Genomic DNA, 20903 nt, shown 5'->3' with positions numbered 1-20903 from the left:
GGTTCATTGGCAGGCAAGAGAGAACTAGGCAAACTGAAAGATCTTAGTAGTTAAAGAAAAAGAAAAGGTAAAGCGATCTTCATAGTAGGGCTGCCTAAACCATGACAACGGGGTTGTGAATGAGAAATACAAGCGTCATGTAGCTAGAGAAAGCAGCCCGAATGCTGAACCCCAGAATGGAGAAAGTCCAGTAGTCGAAAGCAGAAAGCAAGGCGGAGCTATCCTTTGACCCCATCGGCAGAAAATTATACCATTTATACATGATTAAAATTATTTTTTTTATATATATAGTAGATGTTGAATCCCCTTCGATTTGTTCGTGTATGTATATTTCTCAACCCTCTTAGTGAAAATCTTGATTCTGCCACTGGCCGAAAGCATCAACTTCGGATCTAACACGAATAGCATGAAACACGTGGAATCCCGTGTAAATCAAGAACAACTTCAAAGGTCAAAACTCTTCTAACTTAAAATTTTAAATTCGCCTCTACCAACGAACTGTTTATCCCTGATCTAGGGCATTGTGAGTTTATTCGAACCTAAAATTTCCGATGTATAATATTTATGTGAAAACACACAATTTTTAATAAATATTAGATATAAACTCATAATTATAAAAGTACAATGAATTTGATGTTTTGAATATAAAATTTTGAATTCACCTCTGCCAAATACTTCCTCCGTTTCGAAATAAGTGAATTATTGGGGTATTTATTGGTGCTTCAAAATAAGTGAATCATTGAATTTTTTTTTCAAATTTGCCCTTATGATTTGACAACCAATTAACTTTTGAGAAGGTAGTACAAGGTAAACTTTTTCTTTTTTTAGAGTAAAAATAAAAAGTTATATTAAATTTATGTCTCTAATATTTTTTCCTTTCATTTATTATGAAACGGACGGTGTAATATTTATGTGAAGGGATAGGTAGGGAAGTCCAAGTTGTAAACTTGTGGGAGCCACAAAAATGGCTGCATATTCAGGGACAACTTCACTATCACATTCACTATAGGTAGTTACTTTAATAATCTACCTGTAAATTTCTATAATCTATGCAACTTATCACATTCACTTTATATTGATCTCTATAATCCACGCAACTTCACTATCATATTCACTTTATAACAAAAAAATATTATTGAATTATTGTTCAAATTATTACGCTGAGATTCTACATTAGATTTTTTTTCTTATGATTTCATATACTATTTCTATTTCTACTCATATTCTAATTCTCCTCCCTTAAAGCTGGTGCATATAAGTTATATGTACTGTGCTTATTACAAATGTAATTAATACGAGGATAGTGAGGGACTTTGTGAAAATAGCTGCAAATAGATCACTTGATTTCACAAATTTTGTAACAATATCTTTGGAAAGTAGCTTCTCTCTCACAAAGGGACAATTAATCTCTATGTGTTTAGTCCTTTCATGAAATACTGAATTTGATTCGATATGAAGTGCCGCTTGATTATTACACATGAGTTTCATTTCATTGACTTCTCCAAATTTTAACTCTCAACAACTATTTAATCCAAACTAGCTCACAAGTGGCTACCGCCATTGCGCGATATTCTGCATCTACACTAGACCGAGCAACCACACTCTGTTTTTTACTCTTCCAAAATATTAAATCACCTTCTACTAAAACACAATATCCAAAAGTAGAACGTCTATCACAAGGTGATCTTACCCAATCAGCGTTTGCATAGCCAATGATCTGCGCATGACCTCGATCCTCGAAGAGTAACCCTTTACCTAGAGTTGACTTAATATATCACACAATGCAAACAATTGCATCCCAATGACTATCGCACGGAGAATCCACAAATTGACTTAGAACACTTGCAGGATAAGAAATGTCAGGTCTAGGTCTGGTCACTGTGAGATAATTCAACTTACCAACTAGATGCCTATATCTTCCGAGATTATTAAGTGACTCCCCATGTCCTAGCAGGAGTTTAGTATTCGAATTCATAAGAGTGTCAGTAGGTTTACATCCCATCATTCATGTCTGCTCGAGATAACAATACCTGATATGGACGGAGCAACTTCAATAACTAAAAAATACTTTAGTCTGCCGAGGTCTTTAGTTTGAAAATGCTGAAAGAGGTGTTGCTTCAATCTAATGATACCATCTTGATCATTGCCTGTAATAACGATATCATCAACGTAAACCACTAAATAAATACATAAATTTGGAGTAGAATGTCGATAAAACACAGAGTGATTTGCTTCACTACAAATTATGTCAAACATTTGAATAACTGTGTTGAATTTTTCAAACCAAACTCAAGGAGATTTTTAGACTATAAAGTGACCGACGCAATTAACACGCCGGACTAGACTCTTCCTGAGCAACAAAACTAGGTGGTTGCTCCATATAAACTTTCTCTTCAAGGTTACCATGGAGAAAAACATTCTTGATATCCAACTAAAAAAGAGGTCAGTGTCGAACAACAGCCATGGATAAAATAAAGACTAACAATTACTAATTTTAGCCACGAGAGAGAAAGTATCACTATCATCAAGCCCAGATATCTGAGTGTACCCCCTTGGCAACAAGGCGAGCCTTAAGTCAATCAATTTTGTCGTCCGAACCAACTTTCGTTGCATAAACCCAACGACAACCAATAGTCGATTTACTTGACAGGAGAGGAACAAGATTCCAAGTATCATTCGTATGTAAAGCAGACATCTCGTCAATCATAGCTTGTTGCTATCCAGGATGAGAAAGTGTTTCTTTTGTGGACTTAGGGATGGATACAGAGGACAAAGATGATATAAAGGCATAATGGGGTGATTATAAACGATGATAACTTAAAAAGGTACAACGAGGGTTAGTATTACGAGTGGACAGTATACCTTTTTGAAATACAATTAGAGGAGACAAGTCTTTAGTAGGTGTAGGGTCAGGTGCAGGACGAGAATCATCTGAGCTTGATGTTGTACGTGGACAACGATGACAAGTCAGAAGTGTTGGCATTGTAGATAGAGTTGTAAAAGGTATTGTAGATTCCTCTAAAGTCGGTGTAGGTAAGACTGGTGGCACTATGGATGAAGATATAGAAGTAATGGTAGGATCCTCAAAAGTCGATATAGGTAAGACCTCGGACATGTTAGGATGATCAGGATCAGAAGAAGATGTAAAGTAAAGTTGAGACTCAGAGAATTAAAGAATGTGACATTAGCTAACATAAGGTACCGACGAAGATCAGGAAAGTAGAAACAACATCCTTTTTGCACTCGAGAATAACTAAGAAAGACACATTTAAGAGTACGGGGAAGGGAGGTTAATTTATCTTTCTCTGGGTAAAGTTATGAACAAAACATGTGCTCCCAAAGATACGGGGGGAAGAGAGTATAAGGTGACTGAGGATACAATATTGAATAAGGAATTTGATTAATTAAATAGCATGATGTGATAGCAGCATCGCCGTAAAAATACAATGGAACATGGGATTGAATAAGAAGAGCGCGAGCAGTCATCAATGCCTATTCTTCCTCTCTGCAACTCCATTTTGTTGAGGAGTATACGAACAAATTCCGTGATGAGTCATAAATTGTTGAAATTGGGAGGACATATATTCTGAGGCGTTATCACTACTAAAGGTACGAATAGAGACACCAAATTGATGTTGTATTTCAATGCAATAACTCTTAAAAATAGGAAACAATACGGAGGAACCTTTCATTAAGAAAATCCAAGTACATCTTGAATAATCATCAATAAAGCTAACAAAATAACGAAACTCTGAGATTGAAGTGGTTCTACTAGGCCCAAATATCAGAGTGAACCAAGAAAATGATAGACTTCCCATGATTCTCAGTACTACGTTAAAAGATGGTTCGATTGTGTTTCGCAAGTTGGCAGGACTCACAATTTAATGTGGATAAACTAGACACACTAGGCATCATCTTTTGTAGTTTGAACAAGTTAGGATGTCCTAAACGTTTGCAAATTATGTCCGAAGAATATGTAATTGGACATGTTATTGAGGAGTTAGAAGAGGTAAGGTAGTAAAGGCCTTGTGATTCATATCCTACACTAATTGTTTGTCTCGTACTACGGTCATGCATGATAAAGTAGACCTCAAGAAATAGTATGCCACAATTTAGGACACGAGCCAGTCGTGCAAGATTAAAAGGACAACCAGGGATATAAAAAATAAAATTTTAAATGACATAGAACAAAGGTGTAACTTGTCCAACTCCTTTTGCTTTACCATTAGCTAAAGTAACAGTTGGAAGGGACTGTGAAGAAACAAAATTTGATAGAAGTGATTTACCATCAGAAATATGATCAGAAGCGTCAGAGTCCACAATCCATGCTCCAAAGGTAGAAGATTGTGCAGTTGAGGCTATTAGTAGAGATATCTGCTTATTTGCACGATATTGAAGATACTCATTATATTCATTTGAAGATAAATACACATTGATTAGTTGTGGTGTTAGAATGAGCAATATGAGCATTTTTAGGTAGTCGATCATGCAAAGAATAACATATTCCACGTGCATGTCCAAGCCTATAACAATAACTACACTTAGGTCGAAAATAACATACGTCACGAGTGTGTCCAAGCCTTTTACAAGAACTACACCTACGTCGAGATCTTCCAAAACGACCGGCCCCTCATCGATTCTTCATGGACTGTGACATTTGATTTTCTGACTTCCTCACTATGGGTTCAGACTTAATCACATTGTAAAGGTTTTGGCTACAAAATTCTGATTTCACAATATGATTTGACTTGAAAGCAGCATGAGTAATGAGTTCTGAAAAAAAGATTTGAATCAACCAAAAAATCGATCGCTAGAAAATCTGATAGTTGTCGAAATTTGAAAAACTGATCGAAATATGAAAAGAACTGGTCGGAACAAGCACGACCCCAATAGGAAAAGGAATAGCTCAAAAAGTCGATTGGAGAATACCTCACACGCGTGATACAGATCTCGCCGGAAAAGCAAAACTCCGACAAGCACGTGACTTGAAGTTTTCCGACGATTTTGGTTGGGTTTTTATCGCCTGAGCTTTCCGATCCTCGTTGTTGTATTGGATTTGCACACCACCCATAAAATAGATAATGACACAAATCAGTCATCGAAAATTAATGCACGATGACTGAGTTTTCTTTTTCTGAAGTCTTCTCACCAATGCTCTGATAGAATGGGAGAATATATAAGAAAGAATATTATTGTATTGTTGTCTAAATTATTACATTGAGACATTATTGATAGACACTATATTAGACTTTTTTTCCGACTAGGATTTCATATACTATTTTTATTCCTACTCATATTCTAACAAAGCTTATAACAAACATCTAACCAACGCACCTATTGTTGGTACCTACCTGTAACTGGTGAGGGGTGACAGGTATACCATGAAATTAGTCGAAGTGCGCACATGCTGACCCGCACTACGGTTAACAAAAAAAGAAAAAACTGAGGACTAGCCCATGATTAGCACACTTGATTTAAGGAGAAAGAACTACTATTGAAAACTACGTTTTGCATTTAAGAGCTAGATTAGTGCTCAATGAGTAGAGAAGCAAGTTTAACTAATAAATATTCAAAGTTAAACGAATATGTACATCAGAATGTCAGCAGAAATCCACCCAAGACAGCAATCTGGGTTACATGCCCCAGATCCCACAAGCTGATGCAACTTTGTTGCTTGGCCGTGAGGTTAGTTCATATAATATCCTCGCAAAAATGTCCGAGTACCTTGAATCACCAAAGAGCATCTCCGCAAAAGCATTTTCATATGGTAGTAGATGGGGCTTGTTCTGCGGCTCCAACACAAGGTTTTCCAAAATAGTTGCTGCTTTCCTGCAAACTTCTTGTGTTGGATGTGGCGTCTTGATCACTTTTAACAGCCGATCAATTGCCCTGAAGTTCAATGTGGTGAGTAAGTCATTCGGATAAGAAAATAGGAGGAATCTGTCACCTAGAAGTTGGGCTATAACTAGGTCAAATTCTGCCACTTACCATCGTTCACTTGCCAGCTTCAAACGACAGTCCATACTTACTCCTGCAAGGTTATATAGTGCACCTACAGCAGCTGCTTGAGCATCAGTAGGTGGTAGGCTTATTATATCAACCAAACGTTTGTATATCTGCATGTCCCACAAATTGTGTTTAGTGAGTGTTCTGAAAATTCATAAAGGTGCAGCTGTCAAAAGGAACATCAACCTGTGAAGCAAAAGGAAGTAGGAGAGCATCGTTTTCAGGATTTATTATAAGACGGCCAATTAATTCAGCAGCGCCAGAGTGCCAAGCCTTAACAGCAGATCCCAGCATTCCCATGAGAGCCTGGACTGCACGTTTCTCCCTGGATCAAGAAACAAACAACTCAATTTAGAACATACTGAAACAAAAAGAGTCTCCGCTCAGTAAGAGCTAATAATACAAAGCTAACAAACAACAAGTCAAACGCTTACGTCATTTTGATGAAAGAAGGTTTTGATGGGGAGCTAAAGATCTGAAGCTCCAGCAATAGAGCCAAATTCACTACAGTTTCGAGGGCATTTGTGACAAGTTCCTCATCCTCTGTCAACATAAAGTCCAAAATCAGATATAGGTAGACAGAAACATGTTTTAAATGGATGAGTCAAGAAAACATTTTTATCGAGAACATCTGGCCTTCAGGCATAGGCAAATAACACTCATTTTCCTATATTCCTTACAAAAATAGGAACAAGTAATTTGTTTATTTTTCTGTTCTTAAGCTTTATTTACCCAAATATTTACTTTGGCGGAAGGGCATGTCATACAAATACATAGTATTGATTGACGGGATACATGGTGGAGATAATGATTGGATGGAAGTTTAGTGACAAACCCTAGAGTCTAAAGAATTCAGGTTGAACAGGACTAAAACATAGTATTTGACTATGAGAAGTGTGGAGTGTGCTTAATATTTACGGAGATTTCCAAGAAATAAACGACAGAGAATTTCCTCTACAATAGTAGAACTTTCTCAGCAGGATTTGTTGGTCTAACCAGTCAATTACAGACATCATTAACGATCAACATTCTCCTCGAATGATCATCAGGAAGAAAGTTTCAGAAGATAGATTAGTAAATGTCTTGGATGAGAACACAATACAAAATGCCACATGATAGATGGCAAATTTGTAGACCAAACACAAAAATCATTAACGATCAACATTCCCCTCGAATGATAATCAGGAAGATAGTTTCAGAAGATAGATTAGTAATGTCTTGGATGAGAACATAATACAAAATGCCACATGATAGATGGCAAATTTGTAGACCAAACACAAAAAAAATCTTAAGTTTAAACCTCTTTCAGCACCTGTAACATAATCTTCAAGACATTGAAATATGGTTTCAAGGCAATGCCTATGCTGCGCCATGATGACTTCATTATCTGGCATGTTAGAGAAGTTGCGGAGAATGTTTGAAGCAGCAACAGCACACAGCTGCTTCTCAGCCCGACCCTCCTCATCCAAATTAAATAGGCCATCTTCTTCATAACTCCAGGCTCTAGGGCGAAGCTTGTTAGCACACTTCAGAACAGATGTCTCTTTGTTGGAAGATCCAGATCCAGTACTGTGGTCAAAGGATAAATGGATCAAGTAGCACAAGGCAATTAAATTCAGGGTAGGAACTCTGCATTGCAGATCTCATGCATTGGAAACTGAGATTTACAACTAAAGGTGTCCGGAAGAAGACAGAGGGGGTGAGGGCATGCTGAATTACCTAGGATGCGGTAGGGGATTATCCGAGTTCAAGGCCTCATATTCATTTCCAAATCCAGTAACAGCTGAATTTGCACCCAACAGCCGAACACGTGGTGTCTTCACAAGCACCCTCGGTAAGGCTATATCACGCCAGTCATCTATCTGTTGAACAAATCATCGACATCACTATGATATTATATAGGGAAAAACTAATCAAGAGTTAATCATGAACCAAAAGTTTCACGGAAGGCATATAAGAAACATACAACTTGAAGTAGAGCATCAAGCAACCCAGGAATTTTCGCAAGAGGGGTTGCATCTTTGCGGACTTCATCCTTCTCCTTAAATGATAGCAAAGTGAGAGTGTTTAATGCCCATGTCAGCTCACTCTTCAATCCACTTTGAAGTGCCAGAACAATCCTTTTATTGTTCTGATCTGTAAGAAGAACAGAAGATCGATAACCAAATAATAATCATAAGCATATGTGGCTGGAAAATGCAACATTAAATCCATATCCTCATCTTCTACAAATGCTTGTATTATTTCCTCAAACTCAACAGGTCAATCAATTTTTCAGAAACACTTCTAATTTATATAAATTGTGTCTTAAAATCTTACGCCAATGGTACCTTATGTGGATCAGAAAATATTTTCATTTACTTACCTTCTACAAATGCCTGTACTATTTCCTCATATTCAGCAGGGTCAATCAATTTTTCAGAAACGCTTCAATTTATATAAATGGTGTTTCATCTTACTCCAATGGCAGTATCTTATGCGGATCAGAAACTACTTTAATTTTGCTTAGATTGGGTTGAGCAAGTTGTTGGAACGTTACAGGTGGAGACATGGAATAATGGAAGAGTTAAATCTTGCCCCAAATGGATGTCCTATAGGAGTGACAACCCTGAAGAAGCCATGATGGAATTCATCTGACACTTGGTCCAAACTTTGTTAATAAAGGCAAAAGGCATACGATGGCTCAAGATTTTTCAGCTTTAAGTGCAAACCACAATTAAAGCATATACATGCAAAGCACCTCAACTAGTCCATCAGATATCTGCTACATTCCAGTAGTGCAGATAGCAAAAAACTCGGGATCCCTCACCCAAGGCTTTGACATATGAAAAGTTTATGTAGCATTCTTCTTGGCCTCGGTGAGCTTCACACACCTTGATCTCCCTGGTCAATTCCAGTTTCATTAACATCTACATCACACCCTTTGGTGCTGTAATGTGATAAAAAATACAGATTCTTAAACTATTCTGGTGCAAATATTTATTTTTATATTCATGATATTTATTTTTTTAAGAAATGCAAGAAAAATACTATGAACACAAAAATATACAAAGAATTGTAAACATCTATAAAGTATGCATGTTAAAAAGTACGAAGCTCCGAGCGAAATGTCATTCACCTTTTTACCCTTCAAAAATAGATTTTACAATGGATAAATAGTCATTTTATTATTTCCTTAATATTTAGGATTTTGAATTCAGCTAAAATTTTGGGTAGGAAGTTCTAATATCAAAATTATTTAAGAGTTTAACTTTATGTAAATATTTTCCTTATTCTTATTTTTAAGGAACTTGAAAATATTCCATTTTGAAGAAAGACTTCTACACAGAAAGAACAAAACTAGGAATGTTAGTCCATTGAAAGACATGTCCATTTCGCCACCAAGTTTAGTCTCATATCACATATGTGGTGATTGTAGAATACTAAAGTCCATTTTTGGAGATTCGTCCATTGAATACAAATATTGCTTCAGTAGAGGTATTGTACAACTAATACTTAAAAGTTCGAATAGAACATAACAATTACATATTGGATCTACATTTATATTCTCTATATCTATCTATCTATCTAAACGGACAAAGGCCCTTCGCGAAATGTTGTTCCCTTTTTGCTCTCTTAAAAATTGATCTCGCCCTAGACAAAATAGTCATTTACTCCCTCCATTTCAAAAAGAATGACCTACTTTGACTAGGCACAAAGTTTAAGAAAATAAAGAAGACTTTTGAATCTTGTGGCCTTAAATGAAAGTTGTGTCAAATGTACCAAAATGCCCTTTAATCTTATGGTTCTAAACATGCCATGTGGAAAGTTGAAATTAAAGTATTGCCGAAAAAGGAAGGGGTCATTCTTTTTTAAACGGACTAAAAAGGAAAGTAGGTCATTCTTTTTTAAACGGAGTGAGTAATTATTTTTCTAATATATAAAATTTTGAAATCAACTTAAATTGTGGTTATTAAAACTTTCCTTATTGGAACTAGTTAGAAAATCCTAAAAGTTTGGTTCTTTAAAATCAATTAAGATTTTACCTTAAATAAGTCTTTTTCATATTTGAACTCTATATATAACATAATTATGATTCCTTTCATGTTACTTTACATGGAGATATATATATATATTTTTTTTTGTAAAGATGTTTCATGGATGTATATTATGTGGCAAAATGAGTAAATTATGTGTTTTTCTAAACGAAATTAAATTAAAGTAACTAATAGATCAAACAATCTTTTCCTAATATCAAACAGTCTTGTTGTCCGTGCTAGTAGTCACACTATTACGCTTGTAATTTCTAGTTTTCGGAGTTTTGTTGATGTCGGTTGTTTCGGGTTGTTCCGGGTTGTTCGATTGCAGTATTATTTGGTAGTAATCTTTTTTGTTAATATCTGTTATTTTGCAACTATCTATTGTTATTTGTACTTCTATTACGACTACCTTTCTCTTGAACGAGGGTCTATTCGGAAAGAGACTCTCTACCTCATCTCTAAGGTTGTGGTGATTGCGTACAATCCACCCTCCCCAGACTTCACTTTGTGGACATACACCGAGTATGTTGTTGGAGTATTTAAAAGGGAACATAAATCATGATTTTGATAAAAGAAAAGTATATACAGAAGCATTGATGACAATTCATACAAATATAAGAGGTGGACGTGAATTTAAAACTAGAGAAATTAGGGCGTTCTTTTTTTCATTGAACAACATAAGGACTTCAAACTAAAAATACGCTCTAAAAATACGCTCAGATTCGTTCTTTTGTTATTGTTTCATCAAACTAATGTCAAAGAAGCAGAACCCTTACATCTTTGAACTATTAAAGAAGTTTGTTCTCTGAGCTAAAAGTGAGGCATCGAATTCAAAAAGATGATGCTACTTCAATAATTACACGGGAATTACATAACTCTGATATATGTGCCAAAAATAAGGAAACACTTTCTATAGTTAGATTAAAAAGGAGTTGGCCTTCCCTCAATAGTTGAGATAACAAACCCGACTAACAAAAAAGGAGGCCACCGTTGTAGCTGCAACGAGAAATGCTTTATTGGAAACTCTTTGTTAATCTGATAAAAAAGTGATTTGTTATTCTCGACACTTGAAAAGGTGGTTCCGGATATAATGTACTATGTCCAGTACTAGTGAAGGATGCACTATTTAGTTGGGCCTCTAGAGGATGGCAGAACAGATGGGCATGTGGAATGTTGCTCCATTAATTGGGAGATATTTGTTGTTATATAAGCCTATGTAGCAGACCGGTTTAATCATATAGAAGGCTGACAACCAGATGAAGTCTGAGAGTGAGGCTAGGAGGTGAGTCTATCTACTTCCAGATTACAAGCCGAGAATCAAGAGATTGAGCATTGCACAATAACAGCTTCATGAACACCTCCTGGCAATGTTTCAATCACCGTCCCTTATTAACATTTGTTGACAATTCAAATTGCAAGGATGAATGAGTGTGTTGACCCTGTTTTTCCTAAATAGATTATTGCAAATGCACAACTATGGAAATTTTTTCTAAGTGACTAATCTGAAGGAGCCGCTATACCACCTCAGACAACAAAGGAAGAGAGCTGGGGTTCAATAAAATGACGGCAAAAACAAGAGTAGTGGAGAAAATAGCTAGAAAGTGGGGATCAAGGAATCAAACAAGTAGATCATAGTGGGGGGAAAACAAAATCAGGTGACACTAATGAAGAATCTGTAGTAATAACAATCAGGAAACAAAAGGAGTAGTAAAATTCATCCCTTAACAAATTGAGAGACATGAGAGTATCTATGACACCTTGCCTATCCCGTGAGCTTTTCCCAAGTTAAAGTTTAGAGAATTATTTGACCAATCTTTATGAACATTAGTGACTTGAGTAACGAAGTGAGCTTTGGACTTGTTTCTATGGTGATCTTTGCATACAAGGATCCTATAAATGCTCATTTCTTCAAACAAACCTAGAGGAGAATCAACATCCTTCAGGAGTGTGTTTTCCCAAAGGATTGATTCGCAATTTCTAATACAGACGAAGCTCAAGGACTGCAAAACATCAACTATCTAGATAGATCTCAGGTCTAGTAAGGAATGCCTTTCCTTTCTGAAACCCTCCCCTCTTTGTTAGTGTTTTAAGGCCATTCTGAGCATCAACATTTTTGTATTTTCAGTTCTATATTAATTCTCCAATTTGATTCGTGATTCCAAAATGTGACTTTGCCTCAAAAGGTGGACTTTCATTTGACAACAATGTTTATATATTTAGGCTCCAATAAATGGCCATAATCAGAGGATCTAGCTCCTCAACTTACAAAATTCAAATAAGTCCCTAGTTCCTACTAAAAGACCAAATGTTAAAAAAGAAAGCAGCAACAACAGGCAGCAGCTGTAAGCCTGTAACACCTGGAAGAACTTTCCAAGGGAACACCTTTGTTAAGTTTTAACAACATTGAGTAATTGGAAAAATGAAATCTTCATTTAAAAAAATAGAATTCTTCCTCGAATCCTTGAACACTGTTGGATATGAGTAAAAGTTAATTTCCTGACAACAAAGGGATCCACTGGCAGGATGCAACATCAATTCCCCCCCCCCCCCCCCCCCCAAAATCCATTTACTCACACCCTATACTATCGTATTTCAAATTCCTAAGCTTCATTGGTACCAAACCTGAAGAGACTATGCCAGGGTACATCTTCACTCAAAAGTAACACAACTCGCAGTACAAAAACATAGGGCAGCCCAGTGCATGACAATTGGAATCAAAATTACACTTCATCAAAAAAAAAAAAAAAATCGAATCAAAATGACAATTGTAATGCAAATAACAGTTAAAAAGAAACTCAAAAACAAATTATAATTTACTTCAAACTACACTTGAAAAAACACATAAATTTCCGTGTTCACACAAGCTCAAAAGAGTTAATTATTCAGTTTATATTTACACTTGTAATGCAAATAGCAGTACAAAAAAAAAACAGTTTAAAACTACACTTGTAATGCAAATCGCAGTACAAAAACTCAAAAAATATTCCAATTTAATTCAAAATTACACTTGTACAACCACATAAATTTCATTCATATATACAAATAAGATTGTCCACATAGCACTAAAAACCTTCACATAACCCGAGGTCTCAGGTTCAAATCCTAGCAGAGACCAAAAATCACTAGGTAATTCTTCCTGTCTGTCCTAGTCTTGATGAACAGAGTTGCGCCGATATCCCGTGGATTTATTCGAGTTGCATGAAAGCAGACTCGGACAACACCGTTAAAAAAAAAAAGAAAAACTTCACATTTCAAACCTATCAAACTAACGACAATGCATTCAAAATTCAGTACAATACACATAAAATTCAGCACTAACTAACCAGCAAACGCATAGTGAACATGAAGCGAAGCTCTGAGTAGCATCGGCGGAGCTACCAAGTCCGCAGCACATGAATGCTGCTACCGCCACCACAGCAGGCACGATAATTCAGTTCAAAATTACACTTGTAATTCAAATCGCAGTACACAAACTAAAAAAAAAAAACTTCAGAATTACACCTATAAAACCACATAAATTTCTGTGTTCACATGAGCTCAAAAAATTAATAATAATAATTTACATCAAAATTACACTTTTAAAACCACAAAAATTTCATTCAAAAATTAAATAATTCACATTTTAAACCTATCAAATTAAACACAACGCATACAAAATTCAGCACTAACTAACCAGCAAATGCATAGTGGACATGAAGTGAAGCTCCAAGTAGCGTCGCCGGAGCTACCGAGTCCGACAATTCAGTTCAAAATTACACTCGTAATGCAAATCACAGTACAAAAACTTTAAAAAAAATGACGTCAAAATTACACCGGTAAAACCACATAAATTTCCGTGTTCACACAAGCTCAAGAAATTAATAATAATTTACATCAAAATTATACTTGTAAAACCACATAAATTTCATTCAAAAAAATTAATAATTCACATTATCCACATAGCACTAACAAAATTTAACAATTCAGTACTAACTAACCAGCAAATGCATAGTGAACATGAAGCGAAGGTCCAAGTAGCGGTGGCGGAGCTACGGAGTCCGCAGCACGATAATTCATTTGAAAACTGCACTTGCAATACAAATCGCAGTAAAAAAAACTCAAAAAGAAAAAAATACTTCAAAATTACACCTGTAAAACCACACAATTTTCCGTGTTCACACAAGCTCAAAAAATTAATAATAATTTACAGCAAAATTATACTTGTAATGCAAATTGCAGAGCTACGGAGTCCGCAGCACTCTGAATGCTGCTACCATCGCCACAGCAGGCACGATAATTCAGTTCAAAATTACACTTGTAATGCAAATCGCAGTACAAAAACTCAAAAAAAATAATACTTCAAAATTAAACCTGTAAAACCACATAAATTTCCGTCTTCACACGAGCTCAAAAAATTAATAATAATCTACATCAAAATAATACTTGTAAAACCACATAAAATTTAGTAATCCACATTATCCACATAACACTAACAAAAATTAATAATTCAGTACTAACTAACCAGCAAATGCATAGTGAACATGTAGCGAAGGTCCGAGAAGCGAAGGCGGAGCAACGGAGTCGGCAGCATTAGCTGCGGCGGCTGCCGCCGCCGTAGCTGCGGCGGAGTTAGTGTTTACGCTGCCTAATGGACGACCTCTTTTAGCTGCCGGAGTAGCTGAGCCACCGCCGGCACCGGCACCGGCACCGCTTTGCCGTTTCTGCATCTTCGTTTTTTTCCCGCTTATTAGCAGAGAAAAAAAGTAATGTAGTGAAATGGAAATTGTGTGGGTGAGAAAATAATAAATGATGAAATAATGGGTCGGGTTTATATATATATATAAGCCCAAAATATATTGAGCCCATTGGTTTTCATATGAGTCCAAATGTGAAGTTTCAATCATACAACAACAAACCGAGTATATTTCCACACAGTGAAATCTGAGAGGGTAAAATATACTTAATTCATACTATTATCCCGAAGAAGTAATCATTCACGACATTTGAATTTGTTTGTCTGATTTTAAACTGTAAATAAATTTAAGAAAATTTTGGATTAGGGTAAAAGGTTAATGAGTAGGAGTTCGTCTGTAAATGTAGGAGGAAGTGTTGTGTCTATGTCTAGAGTTTTTGTTCGTGGTGTTTTGGTGATATATATGATTTTGAATAGATAGTTTATAGTATTATCTTGTGGATTGTCTTGTTTCTTGTATTAGCTAGCAGTGTGTTATGCCATTTTATTGTGTGCTTTTATATTTTGTGTTTGTTATATTGTTATCTATTCTAAGCCAGGGGTCAATCGAAAATAGACTCTCTACTTCATCTAAGGTAGTGATATGATTTACGTACACATTACTCTCTATAGACTTCACTATATAGGAATACATTGGATATTATTTTCTTGTTGTTGTTGTGGTTTAGAATGTTACACTCATAAATTTAATAGGAAAAACAACATAAATCCCGATAGTTTGGAGTTTAATTATAGCAAATCCCGTTATTTTATATAATTACTTTAAAATTCTATTTTGGATCTGTCGAGATACATAATTAGCTCTGATACATTCAATGAAATGAAGATACATTTTTTCCTCTGTAAAGATACATAATTAGTACCTGGCACATTTTTTCTAAATTTGGGTCTATAGAAATACATAACACGTCTAACGAAGATATAATTTTTTTCTTGTAATGATACATAATTAGCTCTCGATACATCTTTTTTTATCTTTTTGTGTAATTGGGTGTATTTGATCCTGGTTGTACATTTGTATCAACATATTAAAGTATATATATTCCTTGTTTCTATACATTTATATCAATGTAGTTTGGTGTAATTACCCATGATTATACATGTATATCAATGTATTAAAGTGTATGTGTTCCTTGTTATACATTCGTATCAATGTATCTACTCCCGATTTTACATTTCACGAGAAATTTGTAGTCTTTCATCAGCAACACGTATCATGTAATCATGTTCATCAAGTTTAGAACGGATAAAAGAAATCACCTACTATTTTTTAGATGCATTTCCCTTTAATGACATAACACTAAATGATCTTTTTTATCTTCCTAACTTCGAGCGTTAGTTGGCATCTATTACTGGCGAGAGGTTATAATTATTTCATGAAATTAGTTAGGATATGTGTAAGCTGGCCTAGATAATACATTATGGAAAAAGACAACATAACTTATTTAGGATATAATTCTAATTTAAATCCTTAAAATATAATTCTCAAATATCCCGATTATAAACCAAACAACTCATATGACCCATTTGGTACAAGGAATAACTAGGATTAATTTTAGAATGAGTTGATCGCATATTTGGTTGGAATAAAATGTATAAAATAACTCATCCTGAGATTAGTTATTTTAGAATTATAATGTAGAATTATAATGTTACTTTTATCCCACTTTGTCCGAAATTTTTATTTGAACTTTGTCTTATTCTAATTGAACACAAAAGTATACGTAAGTTTATATCAAATGTATAAATACACGCAATGAAATATGTCAAGTCAATCCTTTATGTCTAATAAAAATAAATGGGAGAAATGTGCGGAAAATACCTGTATTTAGGGAAAATTTACAGTTACATATCCTGAACTTTGCGGGGATCCTATGACCCACTAGACTATTTTTTACTCTGTTTAACTCGCATCTATTTGCTCCTATTATACAATTTTTTCTTATGCGCTTAATGCGCGTGGAAGATACGCAGTGGTTCAAATGGTCAAATATGTACCAGTTAAATATGGTAAAAAATAGTATACGGAGGTCATAGGATCCCCACAAAATTCAAAATGCGTAACTGCAAATTTCGTCAAAGTATAGATATTTTTCACACTTTATTCCCAAAATAAATTTATTTAATTTTGTTTTTAATTGAAATAAGACAAAGTTTAAGTGCAGGAATTTCTAAACTTGTTTCAGGTACTGTTTGGCCAAAAGAAAATGTGCACTAACTTTAACAAGTCACATTTCAGCTTAAAATAATTCTCTAGTCTCATTTTTTCCTATTTATTACCTTTTGAAATATAAGTACTTTAAAATAAAAAATTATCATTTCTACATCAAAAACCCAATTTTCCCAAATAAAATAAATTTAAAGAGTAAAACATCTTGTACCCCGTGAACTATAATCAAATTTACTACGACATATCAACTTCACAGGAGTCCTATTACTCCTGAACTCAATTTTAATGTATTTTTGTCACCTTTTTTAATTGATGTGACATCTTTGACGTGAACTTCAATTTTATGTAAGGAAGGTGCATGTCAACACAAAAGGGTGATAAAAATATGTTAAAATTAAGTCCAGAGGTTGGAGTGTGTAGTACCTATTTTAGGCATAGTTCGAGAGGTACTGAATGCTTAGGGCCCGTTTGGCCATAGATATTTTTTTCTTTTTTTGGGAATTTTTTTCCGGAGTTGAAAATTATGATGTTTGACCTTGAAAATTTGAAAAACAATTGCGGAATTAAATTCCGAAAAGGAAAACAACTTTTTTCCACTTCTAATTCCAACTTCCATTATTATTACATATAACCTCAATCTTTAAATTTTTACACAAACTCCTCTTATTAACTAAATTCCGTAATTTTTTTAAAAGACCAAATTCAATAAAATAATTAATTCAAGTGAAAATAATTAAGTATTTTCATCAACAAATTTAAGAATATATAAAATATATTTATATCCAGTCATATTTATCAAAATATAGTTTTTCTCTATTCAATTGATTATAGTTAGATAAACTTATTTAGTTTGTGTTTGTGATATTTTTATTCAAATTTTAGAAGAATAACAATCATAATAATTAGTTTGTTGTTAATTATTTTATCAATTGAAGACATATAAATTATTTTCTCAACATTTAGTTATATGTTAGTAGGTAAATTAGTAGTTGGATGATTTTGATAATTTTTAAAAATTGAGGGCATAAAATCATATTTAAAAAAGATTTTTCAAAAGTCTAAAAAAAAATTTTCAAAAAGACATGGCCAAATACAACTTCAACTCCAACTTCAGCTTCAACTCCAACTCCAACTCTAGAAAAAAAAAGTAGTTTTTATGGCCAAATGACTACTTATTTTAAAAAAAATTTTATGAATAATTTTGTGTTTAATTGAAATAAGACAAAGTTTAAGTGCATGAATGGAATTTCAAAACAAGTAGGTACTGTTTGGCTAAAAGAAAATGTGCACTAACTTTGACAAGTCACATTTTTCAGCTTAAAATAATTCTTTAGTCTCATTTCTTGCTTCATCAATTTGAAATATCAATACTTTACTCTAAAATAAATAATTCCCCATTTCTTCATCAAAAAGCCAATTTTCCCGAATCAAAAAATCAAAATCCAATTAATCAACTTTGATCTATTATTTTTTTTTTTTTTTTGGGATCAGATCTATAAAGTTAGTTAATATTATGGGAGGATTCATATCTAGATTTTGGTTCATGGTGTTTCCAGCAAAAGAGTATAAGATAATTGTAGTTGGATTAGATAATGCTGGTAAAACGACGACGCTTTATAAGTTACATCTAGGTGAGGTGGTTACTACTAATCCTACTGTTGGTAGTAATGTTGAGGAGCTTGTTTATAAGAATATTCGATTTGAGGTTAGTTTAATTTATGTATTTTAATTTGTTATATTTTTTTTTTTTTTAAAATTATTATTTTGTGTGAATTTGTAGTATAAAGTTGATCTGTGTAGCCTAGTGGTCGATGAAGTGGGTTGAGAACCGTGAGCTCTCAAATATTAACCAGTTGGTACCTGATGTTGGTGGGAGGTTGTAGGTATCGTGTGGAATTAGATGAAATTGTAGTATAAAGTTGTTCTATACCGAGTTACCTAGTACCTGTTGCTAGTATCATGTGTAATTAGGCGAAATTGTAGTATAAAGTTGTTCCTTGTTAGACAGAGTTACTTGGTACCTGACGGTGGGAGGTTGCAGGTATCGTGTGGAATTAGGTGAAATTCTAGTATAAAGTTGTTTTCATTATCTTGAGCCGGGGGTCTATCGGAAACAACCTTTCTACCTCTTCGGGAGTAGCGGTATGGACTGCTTACATTTTACCCTCCCCAGATCCCACTTGGTGGGAATACATTGGTGGGAATACACAGGGTTTGTTGTTGTTGTCTAGTATAAAGTTGTTCTCTACCGGGTTACCTAGTACCGGTTGCTGGTATTGCATGGAATTAGGTGAAATTGTAGTATAAAGTTGTTCTTTGGTAGATAGAGTTACCTAGTACTAGATGGTGAAATTCTAGTATAAAGTTGTTCTCTACTGAGTTACCTAGTACCGGTTTCTAGTATTGCGTGGAATTAGGTGAAATTGTAGTATAAAGTTGTTCTTTGGTAGATAATTGTAGTTGGATTAGATAATGCTGGTAAAACGGCGACAAGTTACATCTAGGTGAGGTGGTTACTACTAATCCTACTGTTGGTAGTAATGTTGAGGAGCTTGTTTATAAGAATATTCGATTTGAGGTTAGTATAATTAATTGTTTTTTTTTTTCTGAAATTCAAGTATAATTAATTAATTGTATTTTAATCTGATATTGTTTTTTAATTATTGTTTTCTGTTGAGTTTATGTGTGAATTTTTGTAGTATAAAGTTGATTTGTGTGGCCTCGTGGTCGATGAAGTGGGTTGAGGGTCTCAGGTTCAAGTTTTGGTAGGGTCAAAAATGTTGGTGGGAGGTTGTAGGTGAATTAGGTGAAATTGTAGTATAAAGTTGTTCTCCGCGGAGTTACCTAGTACCTGTTGCTGGTATCGTGTGGAATTAGGTGAAATTGCAGTATGAAGTTGTTCTCTACCGAGTTATCTAGTACCTGCTGTTGGCATCGTGTGGAATTAGGTGAAATTGTAGTATTAAGTTGTTCTCTACTGAGTTACCTAGTACCCGTTGCTGGTATCGTGTAGAATTAGGTGACATTGTAGTATAAAGTTGATCTACGTGTCCTAGTGGTTGATGAAGTGAGTTGATTAAGAGTCGTGAGGTCTCCAGTTCAAATCTCGATAGGGAAAAAAATATTAACCAAGTGGTTCATGATGTTTCCAGCAAAAGAGTATAAGATAATTGTAGTTGGATTAGATAATGCTGGTAAAACGACGACGCTTTATAAGTTACATCTAGGTGAGGTGGTTACTACTAATCCTACTGATGGTAATAATGTTGAAGAGCTTGTTTATAAGAATATTCAATTTGAGGTTAGTATAATTTATATATTTTAATCTCATATTTTTTTATTTAAAATTATTATTTTGTGTGAATTAAGTTTATGTGTGAAATTTTGTAGTATAAAGTTGATCTGTGTGGTCTAGTGGTCGATGAAGTGGGTTGCGTGAGGTCTCAGGTTTAAATTTTGGTAGGGAATAAAATATTAACCAATTGGTACCTGATGGTGGGGGGAGGTTGTAGGTGAATTAGGTGAAATTGTAGTATAAAGTTGTTATCTACTGAGTTACCTAGTATCTGTTGTTGGTATCGTGTGGAATTAGAAATTAGATGAAATTGTAGTATAAAGTTGAAATTGTAGTCTAAAGTTGTTCCCGGTAGATAGAGTTACCTAATACCCGTTGTTGGTGGGAGGTTACAGGTATCGTGTGGATTAGGGGAAATTGTAGTATAAAGTTGTTCTCTATTGAGTTACCTAATACATGTTGGTATCGTGTGGAATTAGGTAAAATTGTAGTATAAAGTTGTTCCCGGTAGACAGAGTTACCTAATACCCGTGGACCGTGGTTGGTGGGAGGTTACAAGTATCGTGTGGATTGGGTGAAAATCGTAGTATAAAGTTGTTTTCCACCGAGTTACCTAGTACCTGACGTTGGTATTGTGTGGAATTAGGTGAAATTGTAGTATAAAGTTGTTCTCTACCGAGT

General features: G+C 34.6%; 2 protein-coding genes across 4 annotated transcripts in view; one reads left to right on the top strand and one right to left on the bottom strand.

Moving 5' to 3' along the window:
• Positions 1 to 5473: 5473 nt before the first annotated feature.
• On the bottom strand, positions 5474 to 14777 carry LOC107868469 (armadillo repeat-containing protein LFR; the record flags this gene model as incomplete). Its single annotated transcript, XM_016715168.2, is given in 8 exon segments — positions 5474 to 5889; positions 5989 to 6116; positions 6193 to 6331; positions 6441 to 6549; positions 7319 to 7575; positions 7726 to 7868; positions 7973 to 8142; positions 14527 to 14777. Coding segments are annotated over 8 exon segments (1407 nt in total). The 3' UTR covers positions 5474 to 5633.
• Positions 14778 to 18168: 3391 nt separating this feature from the next.
• Positions 18169 to 20903, top strand: part of LOC107868471 (ADP-ribosylation factor-like protein 5) — a 10784-nt gene continuing 8049 nt past the window's right edge. Inside the window, exons 1-2 of one of the 3 annotated variants that reach the window (XM_047410494.1) lie at positions 18266 to 18525; positions 20122 to 20228. In XM_047410494.1, the coding sequence (XP_047266450.1) occupies positions 18441 to 18525; positions 20122 to 20228 (192 nt within the window). In that variant the 5' untranslated portion in view covers positions 18266 to 18440. Of the gene's footprint in view, positions 18633 to 19431; positions 19506 to 20121; positions 20229 to 20903 lie in introns of all 3 variants that reach the window. The other 2 variants (XM_047410493.1, XM_047410492.1) reach the window with 2 other exon arrangements.

Source organism: Capsicum annuum, chromosome 4 (assembly GCF_002878395.1).
Source record: "Capsicum annuum cultivar UCD-10X-F1 chromosome 4, UCD10Xv1.1, whole genome shotgun sequence".
Lineage (NCBI taxonomy): Eukaryota > Viridiplantae > Streptophyta > Magnoliopsida > Solanales > Solanaceae > Capsicum > Capsicum annuum.
The sequence above is the reverse complement of the archived record's forward strand: the minus strand, read 5'-3'. Positions and strand labels throughout refer to the sequence as shown.